The sequence below is a fragment of the Mercenaria mercenaria genome, chromosome 13 (assembly GCF_021730395.1).
Source record: "Mercenaria mercenaria strain notata chromosome 13, MADL_Memer_1, whole genome shotgun sequence".
Classification (NCBI taxonomy): Eukaryota; Metazoa; Mollusca; class Bivalvia; order Venerida; family Veneridae; genus Mercenaria; species Mercenaria mercenaria.
Window position 1 is genome coordinate 67,387,930 of NC_069373.1, and position 24,684 is coordinate 67,412,613.

At 34.6% G+C, this 24,684-nt stretch overlaps 1 protein-coding gene and 1 long non-coding RNA gene across 2 annotated transcripts; one reads left to right on the top strand and one right to left on the bottom strand.

The window, feature by feature from the left end:
- Positions 1 to 3,689: 3,689 nt before the first annotated feature.
- Positions 3,690 to 11,598, bottom strand: LOC123530204 (uncharacterized). Its single transcript, XM_045310948.2, has 6 exons — positions 11,558 to 11,598; positions 10,906 to 10,976; positions 6,062 to 6,189; positions 5,275 to 5,439; positions 4,547 to 4,593; positions 3,690 to 3,880 (listed from the first exon to the last, which is right to left on the bottom strand). The coding sequence occupies exons 2-6, from the start codon at positions 10,959 to 10,961 to the stop codon at positions 3,809 to 3,811; spliced, it is 468 nt and encodes a 155-aa protein (XP_045166883.2). The 5' UTR covers positions 10,962 to 10,976; positions 11,558 to 11,598; the 3' UTR covers positions 3,690 to 3,808.
- Positions 11,599 to 19,650: 8,052 nt separating this feature from the next.
- Positions 19,651 to 22,227, top strand: LOC123529420 (uncharacterized). The gene is made up of 2 exons (XR_008366845.1): positions 19,651 to 20,271; positions 21,713 to 22,227. It is a non-coding gene; the product is annotated as an uncharacterized LOC123529420 (long non-coding RNA).
- The last annotated feature ends 2,457 nt before the right edge of the window (positions 22,228 to 24,684 follow it).

Genomic DNA, 24,684 nt, shown 5'->3' on the forward strand with positions numbered 1-24,684 from the left:
GTTTGGATTTCTGTCTGTTCGTCCGTCTGCCCGTCCTTTCGCATCCGTACTTTGGTTATTATAGATCACACTGTAGTCTGGCTACCGGCTAGATTATCTTTTAAAAATAATAAAAAATCTCTTATATATTCTGACCTGTTTTGAGAAGAAAAGGATATAATTATACAAAATTTGAATAGCTTCAGGAGTTATCTCCTGTGAACAAAACACAGGGTCTGAACAGATTAATCACACTGATCTGATAATTGGTACGAGTGTGTTTATAGACTCATAAATGCTACCCTGAAAAACGCGAGAAAATCAACTGACTAGAGTAACTGTTTTTCTTCCCCCTGATTTAATCAAAATGATCTTTTTTTGCGGATAATTTTGTCATTATTATACATAAACCATATTTTGAATTTATTTAAAAAAATTGTATTATGGGGATGGTTTTCTGCAAATGTAGGCAGAATCTTCACAAATAAACAAGAATTAATTGTTGTACTTTCCTTCATAAACTGCGATATCAGGTGCTTCAGGTAACATTTTCTTTGTTATAATTGGTGGCATTAAAGCCGCGAAAGTTACAGAATTAAACCTATGGTCAGAGTTATTGTCCCTGATTTAGTTACAAATTGCTCATCGCTGCTAACGTTGTCAAAGTTCAAAGTAACTAAAAGTTGATATCTTATGTATATGTTTGTTTTCCAAGAGGATGATTCCAAGCAAATGTAGTAAGAATCTACACACGGATGCCAGAGTTATTGTCCTCCGATTAAAAAGAAGAAATTGTTAAAGTGATAATTTTTGCTAACGTTATATGTCAAATGTTTGCATTAACTTGAGGTGCATTGTTGTTTAATTCACCCAGAATCTAGACATTAAATCTAGAGTTATTGTCGTTTTATTGTTTAAAAATCGAACTCTCTGTCGTATTCCATGCATATTTGTGACATCCTTTTCGCGGGAATACAAAATCATTAAAATTATTTGTTAGCTTAGTAACTTGCACTATTGTGTTACAGTTTGAATAAAACAATCAAGACCTGTAGTTTTTTTGTACTTATGGACAGAAAACTTTTTCAAACATGTTTTAATTGGTTGTAATACTCCATCCTTGTAGTATTATAATATACCACTTCTTAAATGACTTTTCGGTGTTTAACGTCTTTTTCGGCGACGCCGTCTAAATTACCTATGCCACGTGACTTCAGTTAGCAAATCAAACTACTTGATGATGCATTATAGATAATTTATCAAAATGGAAGATTTATGCAACACTCTGCCTGATTGGACGAGAGTGTCAATTTCCTTCACTCTGTTGATTGTGCTACGCTAAGTGAAATGTAGACAAAGCGTTTATCCTAAACGACGCTGTTCACAGTTTTAAAGCTAACTTTTGCTCAGTATATTTAGCAAGAATATTGATATATCTCAAAATGAAAAGTAAATTTAATAAATATGATAAAAACCTGTTCAAATACCAACATATATCAAATTAAAGAAAGAGCTGAATACGGTCTGCGTATCACATGAATAAGGGTGTGATAAGAGTCTTTTATGTAGAGAAGTGCTTTTTAAAAGATTTTCCTTGTTACAATTGTCGTCTGTATATGAAAAGGTTTCTTGCTTTTGTGACTTATTCAATTTGCATATTAAAATGAGTACTTGTTTGCTTTGATATATTTGTTATAAATTATTTAACTGATTTATTATATATGAATATCTTTCTTTAGTATGGTATGCAAATATTGAACTCAGTTGAAATCTGTTTTATTATATATATGCTATATAATGACTGAATCTCATTACACTGAAATGAAGGTACGCTGCATACAGTTTATCTATGTGATATGACTACGGTCAAACTTTGCTTATGAAACAGAAATATTGAAATAATTACAATTGTATGTTTTGCTTGACCTTCACTTTTTATAGGTGTGACGTCATTGTCCAAAGATTCATGAATAGCGAATATGCATTTGTTAAAGCGGGATCAGTTGGCCTATTTTAGAAATAAATAAAAATAATAAATAAAAAAAAATCCTTTAATTGATTGTTTCTCATGTATTATAATCAAACTTGATTTGTAGCATCTTTATTAGGCCCGCAGCCAACTTTGTTCAGCTGGGACATTTAACCCCTTTTAGGGGCTGCTAGAGCTAAAACTAGAAATGCCTTTATACAGCGTCTCATGAACAGCTTGGTGGATCTTTGTCATACTTGGTCTGGAGCATCATTATAAGGTCCTCTTCCAAATCAATTTATATAGGAACTTGGGCCCTATTAGGAACCACTATAGCTAAAAGTAGATATGCCTTTTTCGCATTAACCACTAAAATGTAATGGATTTTTATCAAACTCGATGTGTAACAATATCGTAAGGTCTCTTGCTATTTTGTTACAAATGGGGGTAGTAGGACCACTTTAGCTAAAAATATAAACACGTTTAATGACCTATTCTCATGAACCGCTTCATGAATCTTCATCAAACTACAGCTGTAATTATTCGTCTAAGGATAAACGAAACAAAATTGCAACCCTACGAAACCTTTGCGAAAAATTAAAAGAGAACCATTTAAATTGTTAAAGTGCGGTGTTTAGTTTTGCAAAATGTTAAATGAAAGATAAATTTTAGATGAAAAATTCATAAACTTCTTTCCTTATTACAATTCGCCGACCATCATTTTTAAAGATATTTCTTGTTTCAACAATTTTCAGTCATATAAACGACAGTGTCTACTTGTAGCAGTGAGCACAATGTCCAACTTTATAGTGCTGCCTCACTGGAATATCACGCCGTAGACACGTGGCATGATACCCCACCCTGTCACATTATACTGACACCGGGCTGACCAGTCCTAGCACTTTCTTCTTAATGCTGAGCGCCAAGCGAGGAAGCTACTAGTACCATTATTTTCGTCTTTGGTATGACGCGGCCGGGGATTGAACCCACGACTTCCCGCACTCAAAGCGGACGCTCTACCACTAGGCTACCGAGGCGGTATGACTTTCCGGTCAATAGGTCGATGCTTTATATAAGGATTCCTGAGCTACTGGTGCCATTCACAGGTTCTATCGGACTGCAGGCGGATCATTACAGCCTCGTGAACAGGCATCCTCATATTGTAGCACTTCCTTTGAACTTAAAAACTATCATACTTCGATTAAAAATGCAATGTGATAACACACCTAATTGGTAAGTCTGACCGAACCATTGGTACCGACAAAGTTCTCTTCAAAGGTGTATATGATTTGTCAACAAAGCTTTTTTTTCTTTTCTTTCTCTTTCTTTTCAGGTTTTGTCTTTATTTAAAATGTAATAAAACGTTGCCTTAAGCTTGATGAAATTTAAAACCAGTCGCTTCCATATGTAGTGTTACTTCGTGATATGAAAAAAAAAATCCGCTTGCCTGAAATAATGCGTGGGAAACTAACCACATGTGAATATGTCCTTATTTTAAATGGTCTTTATAGACACTAAAGCTATATTAGTATCATTGTTTGTTTCTTATATAGATATATAGATATTGCTGCCAAATAATACCTAAATGAAACTTAAAAGTGCACGAACTACTTTCAACATATCTTAACCAAATGTACATTGAAACAAGTTTAAAGAAAATAAGCGGAATTACACATTGTCATAAAGATAATACATGTATCCAAGTACTTTTGCATATTCTTAGTGCAACAATCTACACAACTTTCATTCGCAAAACATTTTTATTTGTTATGTACGGCAACTATTTCCAACACACAAAGACACATTGTTTTCATTGTTTCATGAAAATGAAATGACAACACGCTCAAGCAGTAGACAAATTCAATGACAGGAAGATGGTCCATGAGCTAACGTCTCTGGGTGCGGTCCAACATTTTCATACTTTGGGAAAACCTAAAAGAAAAAGACATCTCAATGAGTAAGACATGTACATTCAGAGAGAAGGTTTGTAGCGCTGCACCGTATACTTGAATAAGTTATTGTTCAATAAACTTGCATGTTTACGGGTCTAGATAACAACTTTTTGGTCAGGCAATTAAGACCCGCCGAGGCAATGTTTCGCGGAAAAAGTGACCAAGAAGTAATACTTTGAATACAGTTTTAAGTAAATTTACCGAAGGAAGATAATTCAAAAAGTAAGAAAAGTAGAGTTATAGTTATTGTACACTGCACTTCCACTCAAAGTCATCCGTCATTTTGAAAATATTTAACAAAATCACATTGATAGCTTTGGGGTTATGCTCCCGACAAAGTAGCAAATTAAATAAAGAAAGATAATTCAAAAAGTAACCAAGATAGAGCTATCCCTCCCGTACAGAGTACTTTCTCTTAATGGCCCCTACCATTGTGTTAATGTTTTAACAAAATCCCTCTGACAGCTTTGGATTTATTAAGGTGTACGAACGGACGTATGGAAGGACGCACGGAAGGATGGAGACCTTAACCATATCTCTCGTGCCTTTCGGGGGAGGCGTGGGGGTGGGGGTGGGGGTGGAAGGGGGTGTATAAAAAAACAAAGACAACATTTGCGTTGAAGCAACTTATAAAGAATAAATTTACCCTTTCCCAATAGTCAATGAATTCTCCTGGTGTGATTAGACCGTCCTCTGAAATACACGAAGCACAACATCATTCTCTTAGTTCCGTGTGGACTTATTTATTCCGAACCAATAACAGATAAAGATTTCACAACTTAGAACGCTCGACGACCATTTTCTGGAATTCAAGCGTGCACTTGCACCTCAGAAAACATAGCAATGTTCCGATTCAATCGCACTTCGACTATGTATCATTTTGGTAAGATGTTGGACGCTCTTGACTCGTAAAACATTGATTTTGCTGTGAAAATAATCTGATTACTAACTAGTGCTCTATCTATAGGTATGCCAAAATGAAACAGAAATATACATGTGTATATAATACAAACACGCGTTAAACACCGTATGTGTAAAAAATAGTGTTTATAAGGTGATTAGCGTAATAAAATCAGACCTGTATCTTTCAACATTCCGGGCAGATCTCGTAACACCAAATTATATTGTATATAATGCACCTACACCTATAGCATTGTAGAAAACAGAGCTACGTATTGAGTAATATTCTCATCAATCATAGAAAAAAAATAAAAGTCACATTCTGCCTACGCTTCAGTCTCAGTATGTTATAAAACTCCTTTTAGGGTCCGGTCTGAGACTTGTTGATTTTCAAGATGGTTGCATTAAGATTTTTGAGTTTTAAGATTGGTCCCCAAACTAGATTTATAAAACCTAGATGTACATATTACTTACTGTCTTTATCCATTTGGTCGTAGAGAACTTCATAATCATATTCCTCTAGTATATGGTCCCCATTGAAGTCATACTCGTCAAAGAGGTAATGTGATAATTGATACAGAGCTGGGGAAGTTCCGCAAATATACTCAGTGTATTCGTATCTTGTCTCGTATCCGTCACCTTAAATATTTATAATATTCAATTGCTGTACAGTTAAACCTGCGTTAAGCAGCCAGTCAAATGACCTTTTTAGACAGGTTGTTGCTTTATACAGGTTAATTTGCATTGAAAGTATGGAACTTGGGAAATAGCAATGTGCTTAAGACAAGTGGCTACTTAAAACAGATGACCGCTTACACAGGTTTCACTGAATATCAGCCCTGAGTTTTGTTTCCAATGACATATCTATCTTTGTCCTTCAGCTTAATATTTAGGCATATATCTTGGAAAATGTCTTATTTTGATCTTCAAAAAAAGATCATAGTTGATTGATTATTCTATAATTCTACGGAAAAATAGTAAAAAATAAGAAAATTTTATTACTATATTCGGTCTTGAACTAGCAAAATTTCAATTAAATAGGCTGACAAAGTTTAGTTCAATATAACTTCTTCTTGGCTCGATTGTAATGGAAGGTAAAAGCTTGATCGAACCACTTTTAGGTCCGTTTCCTGGAAAACCAAATAATGGTGTCATATGAGAAGGTGTGGGGTCTCGAACCTAAGCAGCCTACCCCTTAACCACTAGACAACCACTCTCATTTAAATGAACAGGTATGGTAAAAATATTATCTAAAAGTTACTATTTTTGTCGTAAAGACTAAAGGTAGCGTTGATTTCTGATCGGTCGATATGGCCATCGCGATTCAAGTCGTTTCCAAGGAACATTATAATTGCCGTCTCATTGTATGGCTTCAGCTGGAGAGAATACCTGAAAAGCAGTATTTAGTAAGAGCAACTCTCGTCGTGAATTGTCACATAAAAATAAACCATCTTCCACACTTTTGGAAATATTAAGGTTACTGGCTTAAGAAGAAAGCTGCAAAGTTTGCGTGTTCATTGTATTTCTGTTACCTAAGACTGAAAACATTGGTAACAAAACACATTTCTCAACAAAGTGTTGTCTGTCTTAAAGTAATGGATCCGTAATTACAATAAGCAATGAATGTTCTTTTATGTATTTCCCGAATGAAATTTCGGCATTCTCCGGTTGTTGTAGCCGGAGGATTCCGAAATCGCATGCTGAAGATACGTATTCGCACGGAAATTACCGATTGTTTACGGCGAATGGACATTTTTAAGATCACGAAACATACTAGAATATTACAGTAAATCTCCTGATACGTCATGCTTTTGAAAAAGGAAATGTTTTTATAGTCGAGTGAGGAAATATTACAGTAAAAGATATAGCCTTCTGTTTAACTGAAAGTATTATTTGAATGAAGTATCTAGCTTCAATAATTGTCACGGGCATTTTCAAAAGAGCTGAAGTAGGTGTTGCCCCGAGGCTTGTAACTTGATCTATTTAAATATCCATATAACCGACCACAACAGTCATATATATACATTTTTTCTTCACTGAAAATTGTATACTTACTCTTAGCCATAGCAGATACCTGACAATCACAGCACAGGAGTAATACACTCAGCTATAGCAAAATATGTCAATCATATCAAGGTGCCAGTCTGTCAAGGCTGAACACAACTAAATCCGGCTGATTGTCATTTCATATAAAATCCACTTACTTAATAACTTTTTTTTTTCGACATTTTCTAGCATACTAGTATTAGATTTTCAGGGACTTGTATTGCCGTAAAGCACTACTGGTTTATTACTTCTATAGAAAGAAAAGGTAGAAAAAGGAGTGTTAACTTTTATATAAGAAAACTGTTATTCTTTAAATACAACACTCTGATTTAATCCTTTTTAGCCACTTCTAATGTCCCTTTCCGAGACTTAAGTTCCTACGCCGCCATTTTTATCTAGCATGCTAGATATACTAAAACGCACTAGAGTAAAAGAAAACAAGATTCTTTTGAGAACGTGTACGAGGAAAAGAAGAAAGACTAGGACTATTTACATCTGAACTACTTGACCAGCTTAGGCTTACGTTTGATTTGGTAGTGCATGATTAGCCTTTACAGGAAAAATACACTTAACCCCTGCCAGTCACAACACAGGACTAATATGCTTACCGCAGAAAATATTTGCCAATCATGACACAAAGCAAATTAACTTAACCGTAGCTAGTTTTTGCCATGTATTTATCCTGTGTTGTATCTGTGGGTAGGTGTTGTGATTAACAGTAGCAAGTACAGCTCGTTTAAATGGGTCAGCCGTGTTGATGTACTTATAAAATAGACTTGCCCGGTTTATAGGTTGGCCAGGGCTACGGATATGTATTTGCCATCGGAATATTTCTATAAAATGCTTCTTCCCCTTCCGTTTGGATCCATCCATGTTTAGAAAGACGTTTGTTTATTTTATGGACTGTATCTGTTAGTCTCAACACAGAATAAATATTACATGGAACATGACCACACTGGCCATAGCTTTATCAGATCAAGTGGTTCCAACGTTGTTTGAGCGGTGAATTTTACGCCGATCAGATGGAGAAATATGGCCGATACTACAAATTTCCGGTATTTTAAGTATGATTTTAAGGAATTTCTACCTGTTTAATAATTAATCAAATGAAAACGATGGGTGCACCTGGAGCGCAAATGTGTCTATGTTTTAGCACATATGTCCATTTAGCTGAGATTTGTGCCGTTTATTCAAACACTTCTGTACAGTCCGGCGGGGGAAGGAGATTTTTGACAGTTTTTGACAATATCGCATCAAATATAGTGTTAATCGGGAACAAGAAACTGTTAAAACACCTTTTTCGTAAAGGGCTACCTCTTAAAACAAAGCGTGTGTATTTTCATAGAATTAGTCAAGGTTATTTCTGAAAAATCGGCCGAAAACCTAATGCAACGCCGTTTCGAGTGGGTCGTTATGCAACGCAATCAAGTGGATACCGTTCTGTGTCTTACTTGCGAAGTCTTATCCGTCTTAACAACAGTCATTAAAGCCCAACAATGAATAAATTTAGTGAGTTTTATAGCATTATAATGATCCCGCCATTTCTAATATATTGTACATCGAACAATATCATTAAGTAAATAATGGTAATCGTTCGTAAAAACAAGAACCAGTTCACGGATATCTGTCTCCTCCACGAATGGTACTGAACAGCATACCAAATTCGGGTTGACTCTTTAAATCAGTATAGTTACAGTTGGTTACTTTTTAGTCCCTTAAAACCAATACATTGCGATTTCATTACTAATTTGTTGTGCATTTAAGCTGTTCATACAAAATAAATAAAATCTGGTCCATGATAAAGGTATTAATCAGTTGTTTGTCAGATTTTCATTCATATTCCTGTGGTAGCGTTCATTTAGTTTTAGAGAAATAAATCACAGAGAACGTTAAAATTGGCCAGGGAAAAGACAAGATTTTATTTGTCCTCTATAAAACAGAAACGACGTAATATACCTCTATGGTCCCGTTCAAAAATGAAAATACAAATGAAATACAGACACCAATGAAAGAAAATAAACCGGACCAGCAATACTAATAGAGATGTGCCACAGTTGTACTATTTAACTGTCTCTAACCAAAGAAGAAAAGTGATGTTTGTCAACGGGTACTTATTCGATTTGATAAGAGTTAGAAATATTGTAAAAATAATGTATCTTTTGCTTCAGAAAGTTGTCTCAGAACAGCCTTGTCACTTATAATGTCTAAAAGATCTGTATCTTCCTCTGTTAATTCTTCAAAGATTTCATCTCCTAAAACTCTTTCTTTTAATACCTTATTGTAAACAGGTTTTTTTTCTTGATATTTTGGTGCTTGAAGTTGGAGTTAGCAGTCTTTCGTTTCTCACATTACCTAAGTGGAAAAAAGTGCGTAACATGTCACTTTAGGAGCACCGTAGTTTTTTTTTCTTTTTTTTTTGTGTGTGTGTTTTTATTCACATTGAGGACATGGAGAAAATGCTCTTAATCGTTTGCTTGAGAAACGAAAGACTGCTAACTCCAACTTCAAGCACCAAAATATCAAGAAAAAAAACTGTTCACAATAAGGTATTAAAAGAAAGAGTTTTATGAGATGAAATCTTTGAAGAATTAACAGAGGAAGATACAGATCTTTTAGACATTGCAAGTGACAAGGCTGTTCTGAGACAACTTTCTGAAGCAAAAGATACATTATTTTTACAATATTTCTAACTCTTATCAAATCGAATAAGTACCCGTTGACAAACATCACTTTTCTTCTTTGGTTAGAGACAGTTAAATAGTACAACTGTGGCACATCTCTATTAGTATTGCTGGTCCGGTTTATTTTCTTTCATTGGTGTCTGTATTTCATTTGTATTTTCATTTTTGAACGGGACCATAGAGGTATATTACGTCGTTTCTGTTTTATAGAGGACAAATAAAATCTTGTCTTTTCCCTGGCCAATTTTAACGTTCTCTGTGATTTATTTTTCTAAAACTAAATGAACGCTACCACAGGAATATGAATGAAAATCTGACAAACAACTGATTAATACTTTTATCATGGACCAGATTTTATTTATTTTGTATGAACAGCTTAAATGCACAACAAATTAGTAATGAAATCGCAATGTATTGGTTTTAAGGGACTAAAAAGTAACCAACTGTAACTATACTGATTTAAAGAGTCAACCCGAATTTGGTATGCTGTTCAGTACCATTCGTGGAGGAGACAGATATCCGTGAACTGGTTCTTGTTTTTACGAACGATTACCATTATTTACTTAATGATATTGTTCGATGTACAATATATTAGAAATGGCGGGATCATTATAATGCTATAAAACTCACTAAATTTATTCATTGTTAGGCTTTAATGACTGTTGTTAAGACGGATAAGACTTCGCAAGTAAGACACAGAACGGTATCCACTTGATTGCGTTGCATAACGACCCACTCGAAACGGCGTTGCATTAGGTTTTCGGCCGATTTTTCAGAAATAACCTTGACTAATTCTATGAAAATACACACGCTTTGTTTTAAGAGGTAGCCCTTTACGAAAAAGGTGTTTTAACAGTTTCTTGTTCCCGATTAACACTATATTTGATGCGATATTGTCAAAACCTGTCAAAAATCTCCTTCCCCCGCCGGACTGTACAGAAGTGTTTGAATAAACGGCACAAATCTCAGCTAAATGGACATATGTGCTAAAACATAGACACATTTGCGCTCCAGGTGCACCCATCGTTTTCATTTGATTAATTATTAAACAGGTAGAAATTCATTAAAATCATACTTAAAATACCGGAAATTTGTAGTATCGGCCATATTTCTCCATCTGATCGGCGTAAAATTCACCGCTCAAACAACGTTGGAACCACTTGATCTGATAAAGCTATGGCCGGTGTGATGACAAATATACTAAACCGTGAGTAATCACAGGGGAAATAAACATCTCGATCCAAACCGGACAAATACATTTAACTGAGTAATATTTATCAATCACAACACAGAAGAAGTACATTTGACAGTAACAAGTACATTTAACCGCGGCGAATAGTAAATATCGGGCAACACAAAACAGGATAAATGCACTTACCCACGGCAAATACCTGCCAAGTACAACACAGTTATTACCAGTGCCAGCCGTAGCATTGTGATGACGTTCTTCTGTTTCGGTGAAACAAAACATTTTGTTTAGATAACCGGATAGAATTTGTTAGCTAATTTAACATTAAATAATTTAAAATCTGTCTCATGCTTATTTTTTAATCAAAAGAAAACAATTAATAAAAAAGTAGCGCAGACATATGTGTCCCATATATAAAGTACATCAAATGTTGTACGGTAACGCGGAAAAACTATTTTGAAAGAAAATATAGATTTAAAAATTATGTGTGTTTGCCCAGTGAATCTGCAAAAGCCTTAAGGTTGTTGTTGTTGTTGTTGTTGTTTTCAAATGAGAAAAGCAACCAAATGTTCATATCGAACGTGACACTTCACATATCTGTCGGCACTTTAGTACTTTGAAATTTCAATTTCAAGGGACGAACAACAATTCAAAATAAAAGGTACTTCATTTAATCTTTTAGAAAAATCAGTGCGTAAAATGCCCTATTGAAACATCCAAGAAGTAATAGTAAATTTCCTAAAAAAACGGCAAACATAATTTCAAACTTACTTTAAAAATTATTTTTACAACGTAAATATTTCTTACGTTTCCTTATGCTTTATTTTAAAGCTTTACTTACCAGCGTACAGAAGTGTTGAACAAATGAACTCAAAATGATAAGATTCCTTTTATAGATTGAAAGAAAATTCTTATCTTAGTTCTATTCATAAAAGGTGACCGCTGAAAAAAGAAAAGTTTTATATAGTTAATTATTGAGTAACTTTCCCCTGGCTCATAAGTTTCAGTGCTATCTCAATCCTATAAATTCAATTCATACAACATTTTAAGATATTCTTTTTTATTCTTTTTCTTACACGAAAATAAAGGGACACCTGTTTGTTCTTTTTCTTACTTGTGTACTTTTGTATCCGGTTGTCAATTAGAAAAAAACTAGAGAGATCATTTTATACATTTTTGTGACCTCAAAAAGTACCAAACGATCTGCCCACAGGAGGCAAAATAACTAAACACACCGTTAAGTACACCGCCTTAAAACAGCAACACTTAAAATTAATGCAAAAGACATTTTAGAACATGAATGCCAAAGACATTCCTGAATATGAATGTCAAAAACATTCATGAACATTACAGTCAAAAAAATTCGAGAACATGAATGTCAAAGACATTCAAGAACATAAATGCCAAAGACATTCCTGAACGATAAAGAACATGAATTCAAAAGACATTCGAAAAAATGAATGCCAAAGACAATCCTGGAAATGAATGCCAAAGATATTCAAGAACATGAATGCAAAGGAATTCCTGATCATGAATGCCAAAGACATTCAAGAACATAAATGCCAAAGACATTCAATAGCATAAATACCAAAGACATTCCTAAACATTTCAACCAAAGACATTCAAAGAACATGAATTCCAAAGACATCCAAGAAAGTCAATGCCAAAGACATTCCTGAACAATGAATGCACGAAACATTACTAATCATGAATGTAAAAACATTTGATAACACGAATACCAACATGAATGCAAAAGACGTTCAAGAACATGAATGCCAAAGACATTCAAGATATTAAACAACATGAATGCAAAAGACATCGAGAACATTTCATGCCAAAGACATTCAAGGACATGCATGCCAAAGATATTCCTGAACATCAAATGTTAGCACAGACTACATATAAGAAATAGATAGATTTACCACATCGAATTGAAAAGAGTCACAATTATTGCAGTTGGTATAACATATTTGCGGAATAAATCGTTGTAAATGCTTTAAATAATTTCAGTTTTCATCTAGTGATTCTTTTTGTAGCTCATGGACATTGGTGGGACGTTGTTAGACAATTACATTAAATTTCCAGCTATTTTCCGTCCTGGTCTCTGACAAATCCTCTTGAAAGATGACACGAATACTTGCTATTTTATACGACATTAGTCATTATCGATTAACGATGACTTTAAATGTTATTTTCTCACTTAAAATCAGTCTGAGAGGTACGTTAATCGTAACTATGAAATTTAAGTTAATTTGGAAAGGAACAGCTACAAGCAGCCATAAATACCAAACATGTCATTGATATAAGAGTTTGATTTATAGCGTAGAGGAAGGCTGGAAAAAGGATGCCGAAATTATAAATGTCCCCTATTCCCCGCTGGATTGGTCTCCAATGGAAAAGAGGTAAAAAACTGAAGAAAAATAATCTACAAGAAAAGATGGTTTGGCTGTGTGACAAATATTGAGGTAGGTATTTCAATAACAACACGTATGTAAGTTTTGCCTATAGTAATTTATCGGATAAGAATCGGTAAAACCGATGGATACTCTCCGAAATATGATTATTGTGTATTGAAAAAAAATGATTTGACTTGAGCACGCCTAGTTTACTCTTGATGAATAATCTAAGGGCATTCCATCGGAACATAAAGATAATATGCGCACCATCTCTTGAGAGTGAAGCATCCTATAAAGATTCGATGAATTCTATCCAGTGGTTACTGAGGAATTATCCGAAAATCATCCGACCGGAACATGAAATTTTTATGCGCATCTCCTTTTAGGAGTGAAGTTTCCTATGAATTTCAATGAATTCCTTGCTGTGGCTATTGGGGAATAACCGAAGAACGAAGATGATTTAAACGCTACTTTTCCTATAAAGCTTCCTTGAATTCCGTCCAGCAGTTGCTGTGGAATACTCCGGATAATGGATTGTACTATAGTACACTATGTTAAAAACTAAAAGGCAAATAACTTAGTGAAAAATCAATCGAACAAAATATGAAGACAATTTGCACATTTCCTCTTAAACGTGAAGCTTCCTATGAAGTTTCGATGAATTCCAGCCAGTAGTTGCTGACAATAAAATTGGGTTCATATAAAAAATAATAATTACATGTTTTGTTTGATTGAACATTACACCAACACAGTTGTAGGTTACATGGCCATCTTTCAGCTTTTGATGGTGGAGAAGACCCTAAGAGCCCATTCGGGAATTACTGCATCACGGACGGACACCTGGGTAGAACAACTGGCCTTTCGAAAGCCAGCTGGATGGTTTTCCCACATGAAGGAATTGTACACTCCAAGCGAGGTTTCGCACTCTCAGCGGTGATGGAAAAAAGATTCGAAGTCAGCGATCTTAACCACTCGGCCGCGGAGGTCCAATATATTCACAATCACAAACAATAATTTTGACCAAACAATGTTTATATATTATAGATGAAAGGACAACACTGTTGAAACAGTAATTATCTGTCTTCGATGTTCTTTGTTGATGATTAATTATGATAAACTCTATATTTCAAGTACTAGTTTGTGTCTTATTTTTAGGCGTAAAATGAGACCATTACAGGTATCCATGATAATATTCTCAATTAAAAGATAATAAACGTTCCTTTTAATTGGAAAGGCATGCCTTGTTTTGCAATCTAGGAACTTTATGAGCTGCACCATGAGAAAAGCAACATAGTGCATTTGCGACCAACATGGATCCAGACCAGTCTGCGCATCCGTGCAGTCTGGTCAGGATTCATGCTGTTCGCTTTCAAAGTCTATTGCCATGGTGTACTTGTATGCTTTTGTTGCCCCTATTATTTTATTGTTCGGATGCAAAAATGTACTGCTTTATAGACCCGTTTACACTATGTTTTTTAGCCCACTGCATATTGACACAATACACGTTCAAATATGCTGACAGCGAGGAAAAGGATAAAAACCTAACTTCGAGTTGATAATAACCGAACCTGAGTTTACACGAGGAATGGATAAAAACCTAACTTACACCAAATCGTGGAATGAAACCTAACTAACTTATATTCTATAGAATTGAATGAGTTCACATATACATTATCCGCAAACCCAAACCCATCTTAAAATCATACAGCTTTTAAGCTATATAAATGAATTTCAAACTTGGATACTGTAACACATTGTCATAGAGATGTTTATTGAACTAATACAGTTGATAAGTAAGGTATAATTGCATATTCTGGTTCATTCAAACGGTCGGAAACATAAACAAGAGCTGTCCGTAAGATAGCTAAGCTCGGCTATTCGAAATATTGATCCAGAAGCAGGAAAATATTACCCAAAATGTTAAATAACAAAAGAGTTTTTTTAAGTTCAAAAGGGGATATAATTTGACCAAAATGCTTATCAGAGTTATAGGATTTGATGCTATCAACTAGTTTTATAACCCCGAAGGCACATGTGAAGATCAATTCAATATCTGCATTATATTTGGAGATAGTAACTTGCATGTAAAACTTTAACCAGGATTTTTAAAGTCCAAAATGGGGCATAATATGCCCAAAATACATATCAGAGTTATGGGACTTGACCCAGTGAGGTTGGTATTTGATCTAGAAAAAGAAAAAATAAGTTTTAAATCTATATGCCTTTTGGTAATTGCTGTATGTACTTGCACGCAAAACTTTAACCAGGATTTTTTTAAGTCCAAAAAGGGGCATAATTTGGCTGGCTAAAATGCAGGTCGGAGATAAGGAAACTTGATGCTATCAACTTTTTTTATAACCTTGAAGACAGATATTAAGTTTCAATTCAATATCTGCATTAGTTTTAGAGACAGTAACGTGCATGTAAATCTTTAACCAGGATTTTCTAAGTCTAAAAGGAGGCACAATTTGCCCAAAATATATGTCAGAGTTATGGAACTTGACCTAGTGAGGCTGGTAATTTATCTAGAAAAAGAAAAAATAAGTTTCGAATCTATATGCCTTTTAGTAATAGCTATATGTACTGGCACGCAAAACTTTAACCAGAATTTCTGAGTCCAAAAGGGGGGCATAATTTGGCCAAAATGAAGGTCAGAGTTATGGGACTTGGTGCTATCAACTAGTTTTATAACCCCAAAGACACATGCGAAGTTTCAATTCAATATCTGTTTTAGAGATAGTAACTTGCATGCAAAACTTTAACAAGAATTTTACAAGCCCAAAAGGGGGCATATTTTACTCAAAATACATGTCAGAGTTATGGAACTTGACCCAGTGAGGTTGGTAATTGACCTAGAAAAAGAAAAAAATAAGTTTAAAAGCTATATGCCTTTAAATGATAGCTGTATGTACTTGCATGCAAAAACTTAACCAAAGTGTGACGCCGACGCCGACGACGCCAGGGTGAGTAGAATAGCTAGACTATTCTTCAAATAGTCGAGCTAAAAATCATTTTTGAAGACTTTTTCGGGTACATTTTAATGAATTCCAGCAACATACAGTGATTTGTCGAACAAGTACGAATTTAAATGATTTCAGGATGATAACGCTTGGGCCTAGGATCACGAAAAGTGATAGAGAGATTAAACATGACCAGCAGATGACCAGCAGATGACCCTTATACATTTTGAGGTCAGTAGTTCAAAGGTCAAGGTGACAGTGACCGGAACAGTTAAACTGTTTCTTGACGATAACTTGAGAATGCTTAGGCCTAGAATCGTGAAAGTTGATAGGGGAGTTGATCATGATCAGCAGATGATCCCTTTCGATTTTGAGGTCAGTAGGTCAAAGGCCAAGGTCACAGTGACCAGGAACAGTTAAACGGTTTCCGGACGATAACTCAAGAACACTTGGGCCTAGGATCATGAAATTGATAGGGGTGTTGGTCATGACCAGCAGATGGCCCCTATTGATTTTGGAACCAGAGGTCAAGGTCACAGTGACCCAGAACAGTTCAACCATTTCCAGACAATAACATTTCGTGTTCTACGAGCTCTTGTTTGCGTAAACATTCTGTAGTGACAGATCATGAAATCAATCATTTTAGCCTCAATGACATTTTGATATTGAAACACCAATTATTCACATAGTATTGACCACAAACAAGAATCAAATAAAAGACAAAGTAGTCGGAAACTATTTGTAGGCTCTAAACCAATGCGATATTGACATTTGACCAGCTGACTATGGAAATATGATGATGTGAGTCATCAAAAATGTCACCGAACATGCACAGACAGATGTCCTATGAAATTAGTGTTCCAAAACTCACAAATCTTCTCCTGTTGTTGATCGGATATCATTTTCAGACATAAATCAGAATGACCCTGACCTTTTACGTACTGATTCAATGAAAACAACAGACCATATCCAATCAGTCTGTTGAAGATGCCTCCGCCGCATCTGCATAACCGAAATTTTGTGTAACTTGTCACAAACTAGAACACAAGTATGCACGTGCACACTGTCAAATGTCTTTGAAATGAAATGAGCATACATTTCAAACTAATTTTAGTTATTGATAAAGAAACGTGGAAAGGGCAGGTAATTCAGATTTGTTTAGTTCGTTTGTAACACAAAATTGATAACACTGATATCGATCGAAACATGTCGAACAACCTAAATATTAAGTTACGGTGTAATATTTGCTTCCTGTAAGATAAATGTGAATTATCTATGTATAAAGTACACGGGGGAGGAACTGTTACACGAGACTCGATTTTGGAGGATATTATGTTACAGATTTAGGATGCTACTGTTACAGTATTCCTGGATAACGTTACAGCATTCGGAGGATAATAATAGCTGTCGGTGTTTTGTTTGCCAAAGAAATGGTAAAGATTTATCTCCTTTTTGCAAAAATAATATTGTATTTCTAGATCAATGATATGCACGTCTGTTGAGACATGGCTTAACCTGCGAAACACAGTATATTGATGTCAATCAAGCGTTTTATGACAAAATTCGAAATTTTGATAGAAAATTATCTAAACGAAATTGATTAAAAGATATTCCAACCGTATTTCATGCTCATTTGCATTTATTAAAACTCTCTTCAGGCATGGACTAATAATACGAAGTAGAAATATTACTGTTGGTCTAATTTTTTGTGATTTTATGGAATGTTGCAGCTTAGCAGGATATGTTACAGTTGTGGGGTGCTGCTTTTGAATGTGTTACAGATTTAGAATGATACTTTTTCCTTCTTCAGAATTCTGTTGTTAAATGTAAATACTGCTAAACAACATTTACTTTGTCATTTGAGGAAGTCAGACATGTACTAGAGAAGCGTTGCTGTAACGACGTTTGAAAACACAGGAAAGAAAAACTAGAACATTTTACCTAACGGGAGAAGATGTCGGTTGTGATATGTCAAGAATCACATACGATGAACAGTTGATGTTACAGGTTATGCAGAGCAAATCTCCCATCCCTTTTCCATGCAGATTGATCGATCATTTGAACAATCTCTAAATACATCGGTTGTTAAATTTTTTCATAACCTCAAAATAAATCACAGGAGATATCGCAGAGCGATATCAAAAAATGTTCTAAGTGTTTCTTTATTCATATTCACATAGATTACTTTCGTTCAAATCTAATAAGACAGCGAGTTACTATGGTTATAAGGTAACTCCTAATTTATGAACAACCCGAATTTAATGTGCTCGTGCCCGCGTTTACACAATGCCAGATGGTGGGCATTACAGTCCTGGGACATGCCTTCGAATGGCGCACAGTCCTGAAAAGCCCTTGACACCGGAATACATACGAAGACAAAGACACATATATTTTTAGATGAAAATCCTGAAACATTATACATTTTAACTATGAGTTGCGTATAAAATCCTCTGTTAAATGATATTGGCTCCTAACTGTGAGCAAACAGATTCAATGCTTCAGATTAGCCAATTTAATTGTGCATGCTTGCCAGATCTTCATTGCGCAGATAGGCAGCTACGCTCATGCAAGCAGACTATGTTCCAACAGTAAATACGTATACATGTTTAACACAGAAAGAATCTTTTGTTATTTGAAATAAAGTTTTATTGCACATGTGCGAGTTGTCGTTAGAAAAGCCAATTAATTCTTAAGTTCTCCATTATCGATTCCGAAAGGATATTTTCTTTTAAGCATATTAGTAATTGAAATCTTTGTTAAATACATGCATTGCCAAGCTCTTCTGAAGCTAGGACACATTGTTTGCTAGCATAGTACATGTAGCATAAACAGGAACTATTTATAAAAGATCAGCCTATTAAAGTGCAAACGACGATTCAATGCGAATTTGTGATTATGGTATTATATACATTGTATATAGAACACTAGCTTTCCATTGAAAATATTTATTTCATTTTATTATATATAGATGTTGATTTAAAATTTCGAAATTAGAAAAAAAACTGCACATGGCATAATATATTAGTTACATCTTACAAAAAAAATCCCGCATAATTCATGATATCTAAATTTTATTTACCATCCTGGTATTGTATATTGTCAAAATGTATTCCAAAAAGTATCATCCTAAATCTGTAACACATCCAGAAGTAGCAACCCACATCTGTAACATATCCAGCTAAACTGTAACATTTTATAAAACCACGAATATTTAGACCCACAGTGATTTTTCTACCTCGTATTATAGGTGCATGCCTAAAGAGGGTTTTTATCGATGCAAATGAGCATAAAATATGGTTGAAATATATTTTAATCAACTTCTTTTAGATAATTGTCTATCAAAATTTCGAATTTTGTCATTAAGAGCTTGATAGACATCAATATACAGTGTTTCGCAGGTTAAACCATGTCTCAACAGACGTACATACCACTGATCTAGAAAAAAACAACAAGTTTTACTTTTGCAAAAAAGAAATATATATTTAGAAATCTACCATTTCTTTGGCAAACAAAACACCGACAGCGATTATTATCCTCCGAATGCTGTAACGTTATCCAGGAATACTGTAACAGTAGCATCCTAAATCTGTAACATGATATCCTCCAAAACCGAGTCTCGTGTAACATTTCCTCCCCCGTGAAGTACACGTTTTTTCGTCAGGTCATATTTTAGAAATGACGTGAAAGACGAAAGCCAACAACTTAAATTACTTTCAATTTTGAAAATAAATAATTTCAGGGCTTGTGGTTTAAATGATAGATGCCGACAGCGTTATCACTTATACACAGAGTACATACTACACTGTTGGGAAACGGACACCGGATATAGCTCAGAAAGTGATAAATCAATGACACACGCTGACTATTTTACCATATTCTCTTTTGTATTATATGGTGATACATTTATCAAAATCGAAGAGTTTCGAAAAGCTTGATCCTATGCAATATACTATGTCCCTACTCTTAAATGAAAGTTGCATAACCGCTCAAAAATGTTCAGTAAAGTGGTAGGATTTCAAACATAAAACAACAAATAGAAAATTAGAATAAAAACAAAATCGATTGATTTTATTATAATTTCATCTTTCAGTATTGTGTAAGATAGCAATACAGTATGTTTTGTTGTAACGGAGAGACCTGAAAGTGAGCTGTGGATAGACAAAGCAAATATGTAACTGTACAGGGGCTAGTTTTTATTAGTAAGTAGACTGGGTATAGTAACGATGTATTTTGAATAATGAGACTGTGATAATGATTACGATTTTTTACCTCTACGCAAAGTCGTGGGGATATGGTTCTGTCGTTGTCTATATCGAGGGATGAGAGCAAAAGTATTTGTTTTAACTGTATGTACTTAAAACAGCTCGGTATGCTCGTCTGTCTTTTTGTCAACTTGTCTGAATGTTCGGCCTTCCAGAGCAATATCGGCAATGGTTGGTCAAATTCAACAGGTATTGCATTGAAAGATGCAAAAGACAATAGTGAATCGTTTTGTACAATAAATTCCACCGTAAATCCGTTCTGTGGGAGATTCTATGTATTTGTTTCTTTTTAAAGTTACTATCCTTCAGTGATACTTCTCTGAAAGTAGTGGCAATATGATATTGTTGCTTAATCACATATGCAGCAATTAAAAGCTACTGTTTTACCTACCTTTTCTATAACACAGTTTTGCCTTGAGTTCTTTATACACTTGATATTCTATAAGGACTTTATCGGTGAATATATTGTTTTTGAAACTTTAAGGACACATATGCATAAAAACAACGTTTCCGTATAAAATGTAGATTTCGAATTTCTTTTTTCTCATAATAGTGATTTTGCCTGATTTTTACATAATGAAAAAAGCATTTATGCAATAAAATTAACATAAAAATACAGTGTATCCGAAAGATATAAAAGATCCTACTACCACCCTCGGAGACCTTAAGATAACGTGTAGTTGATATCAAGTTACGGATAATGGAGAACAAACAGTAGCCGGCAATATCTTGGGTCGTTTTATAGATCTATGTTTTATTTGTCATCACATTGTGGTAAGACCTAGTAATTATCGAACATTGGTAATGAAGATGACATTAAAGGTTGTTGCCCTGGCCCTATCCGCCTCTGGTAAAACGTGATACGTCTTGCTACGATTTGCACTCTATTTATTAATTAATTTTCTAGTTACTAGTGTTAGACGTACGTATGGTAAATATTTCTACAGACTGGAGTAAACGTAATTAAAATAAAATAAAAAGTTCGAAAGAGACATATTTTTACATAGTATAACTATCAATTAGAATACAGTTTTTTTGTCCGATTTACATGTTGCCCTTAGTACACATTTGTCAACTTGGAAACTATCCTCAGTAAATGAGACGGTTATCCCCTGTACAGTATTGTAAACATTTCTAAGGACATATCTTTAACAGTTTAAAAGTTACATTACTATTTCTAACAATAGAAATAGCTTAGCTTATGCATGTAAAATTGTACGATTTATTTATTCGAAATATTTCTTGAAAATAACATTATTTGTCGAAATTCTGTGAATTCTGAGGTCACCATCTCAGATTTGAAGTAACATCTTTCATGATCTGCTTAATTGTAAGCATTATACAATACAACATAGTCCAATTTTATTTTTTCTTTCAGCAGGGCAATAAAATGACACCACAGCTAGTCATTGCCATAGAATTTGGAACCTATGCCTGTGGAATCGCCTTGCAGTGGAGATCCGACTATGAGAATACCAACTGCGTGAAAAGTATTAAGGTACCAACCAAATGGTCATCGACGGGATTTTGCATCAGGAAGACACCGTCGTGCATTTTGCTGAAACCTGACAAAAGTGTAGCAGAATTTGGTTACAAGGCAGACTTTCTATTTAGCAAAAATGAATCGATTCCTATGTGTGTGTGTGTTCGGGTTTAACGTCTTTCTCAACAATTTTTCAGTCATATAAACGACGGGATTCCTATGAGTAGGCGTCCAAAAGACTGAGACGATTGGTTTTTCTTCAAATATTTTAAGCTGCAACTAGACAGTAGGAAGGTTTGTTACTTATACGTATATACAAAATGTATGTTCAATGTACTATTGTTTATCATTCTGTTTTTTTTTTTTTTGTTTTTTTTTACACAGACGCAAAGTGGCATCGTTATAATGGACGAAAAACAATACGATGGTCAGGCACGTATAATTGTAGAATAACTGTAGAAGTTCCACAAAATAATGTGATTGTGTCTTTTCATGAAAGAACGCGACAGAGCTGATTGTTGCTCTTATGGTGAGGTCTAATAAGGAATCAAAAACTTTTATCGCTTGACAAAAGATATACATTAGTGTAACATACTATGAAAACAAATAATGTTAAATGCTTACTATCTTTGCGAAAAATTAAAAGAGAACCATTTAAATTGTTAAAGTGCTGTGTTTAGTTTTGCAATTTGAAAAATGTTAGATGAAAAATTCATAAACTTCTTTCCTTATTACAATTCGCCGACCATCATTTTTAAAGATATTTCTTGTTTTTACAGTAATTTCTTGAATATGGTAAGAAAAAGATTCGATCACTGACTTAGGTGCAGACGGGAATATCTGGCTCTTGGGGAAACTGTTTACGTGGTAACTCAGCGGAGCCTCGTTACTGCCTAAACAGTTACCCTCGAGCCAGATATTCCCATTTGCACCTACAACTTGTGAATCTTATAATCTTTCTGCTTTTCTCTGAGCCTATGGGATAAGCCTTGTAACTGTGTAATCATTCTTGATATCCAAAATACATAGAAATGGCCATCTCCTTCTAGTGCATATAAATTATATACTGCCAATTTCAGAAAAGCTCGCCGTTTGGGTGTTTACATCAAACGCAGGTAGTATATGACGTAGCTGTCACTGAAGTGATCGGTGAGAGGGTAATTTGATGACGCTTGTAGTTTGCTCCGCCCAAACGTATATTTCTATCGGTCGCAGTGGAAAGCAACTTTACAAAAGTGATATATTACGGGAGTTTATTTCAGGATAATCCTGCATAATCATTACAATATATACATATATATGTAAACATACGCAGCATATACCTTAAAACTCTTTACATTATAGATCTGAAATGTCTGAAAATCGACATTGATGTGTATAATTTGTATTTATAGCAACTCTCGACGAAATACAACACAGCTGGTTTCATGTATTTATTTTGAATTGATGTATCTAGTCTTCGTATTATATCCACGGATGTCGGTCATGGATTTTATACCGCTTGTTACCGATGTTGTCTTCCACATTGAACTATAAGGTTTGTTCACCCATTTTGCTTTCAACTGTGAGAAGACAAACTCGGCAATATTTATTTAAAACTACATGCAGTATCTTGTCAAATTTTGAAAATACAACTGAAAGTTTTGTCCCTAGAATTGTGAACGTCTGGTAATACCTAGTACATGATTATATGTATAATGCCTTTCTTCTATTTCAGCCTTTAGCCTGATTGTGGCAAGTGCAGTCTGATCATGGTCTGCACTGTTTGCCATTCAGTCAGTATCTTTTTGTAAGCGCCCCTTTTAACAGTTAATGGTACTGTCCAAATTGAAAGATGGACAAGTTCATTATAGAAATTTAGCAGGGTAAGGGTTAAGAGCGCAGCTTGTTGCATTTCGTTCTTGTTACACAGAGAATAGAAACCTAAGATCATGCACTAGATTTTGTAATAAAAAGCTCTATTGTCCAGTTTACATGTCATGTTGATTGCTATTTTAGCGCACGAATTATGACTGATGTCACTCTATTGAACATGCTTTCAAGTCACTGTTATATTATAGCATTAAGTCTTGTTCAGTAATTCCTTTCTTGTGCACATGCGTATCGGACAATTCTGTATAAGCGCAACGCGCGCTGAGTGCAACCGAGTAAATCGCGTGCAGTCTTGGCATTGTTATTTTTTTTCTTTTTTGTTTCAAAAATTACTAAATGGTGCAGATAAACATGCAGCCTTTTCTTTCCTACAATGCGATGTAATCCGATTGTCGGTAAAAAATACAAAGTGATGTGGTCAATATAATTATACCTCCATCTGAGTCAGATTACCACATCCAGTCTTCCAGGTGCCAAGTGGGTTAATTTAGATTGCCTTGGTGCTGTTTATTTCGATCTTTCCAAGTTTGACGCCGAGAATTGTCGAAGTCAGACAAGCTTACGATAGGAAAATTATAGTTAGATTCTATGATTTTAAACTAACAAAAGCACATGCGATTCTGACTAAATGCATATCATGGTCAGATGGTAATATCGTTAAAAACTAGTATTTGTGACAGGCAAAGTATAAGCAAGATCGCCTTTTACAAATGCTGTGAACATAGAGGTGCAATTTTACTATCACAGTGTTAAATCAAAAACTCTTTTGAGACACGTAAGTTCTATAGAATCTATTTTGTATTTACAACATACTGTAATCTGTAAAATACCAAAGCAAAGGATCGACATCGATTAGAATTTCATTGGACAAGTTTTCAATATCAAAAAATGTACATTATTTCATAGAAATCCGTCAAATTATTACTGAATGCAGAAGACATGCGGTATGCGATGTCATGAATACTTAAGTCAAACGGAAAAAATGGAGAAAAAAC

Coding starts and splice junctions, on each gene's coding strand:
- LOC123530204 (XM_045310948.2), bottom strand. CDS start 10,961: ATGCTACGGCTGGCACTGGTAATAACTGTGTTGTACTTGGCAGGTATT. Junction 5,440..6,061: donor TAGTCTTTACGACAAAAATA/GTAACTTTTAGA, acceptor TAAATATTTAAG/GTGACGGATACGAGACAAGA. Junction 4,594..5,274: donor CGACCAAATGGATAAAGACA/GTAAGTAATATG, acceptor CGTGTATTTCAG/AGGACGGTCTAATCACACCA.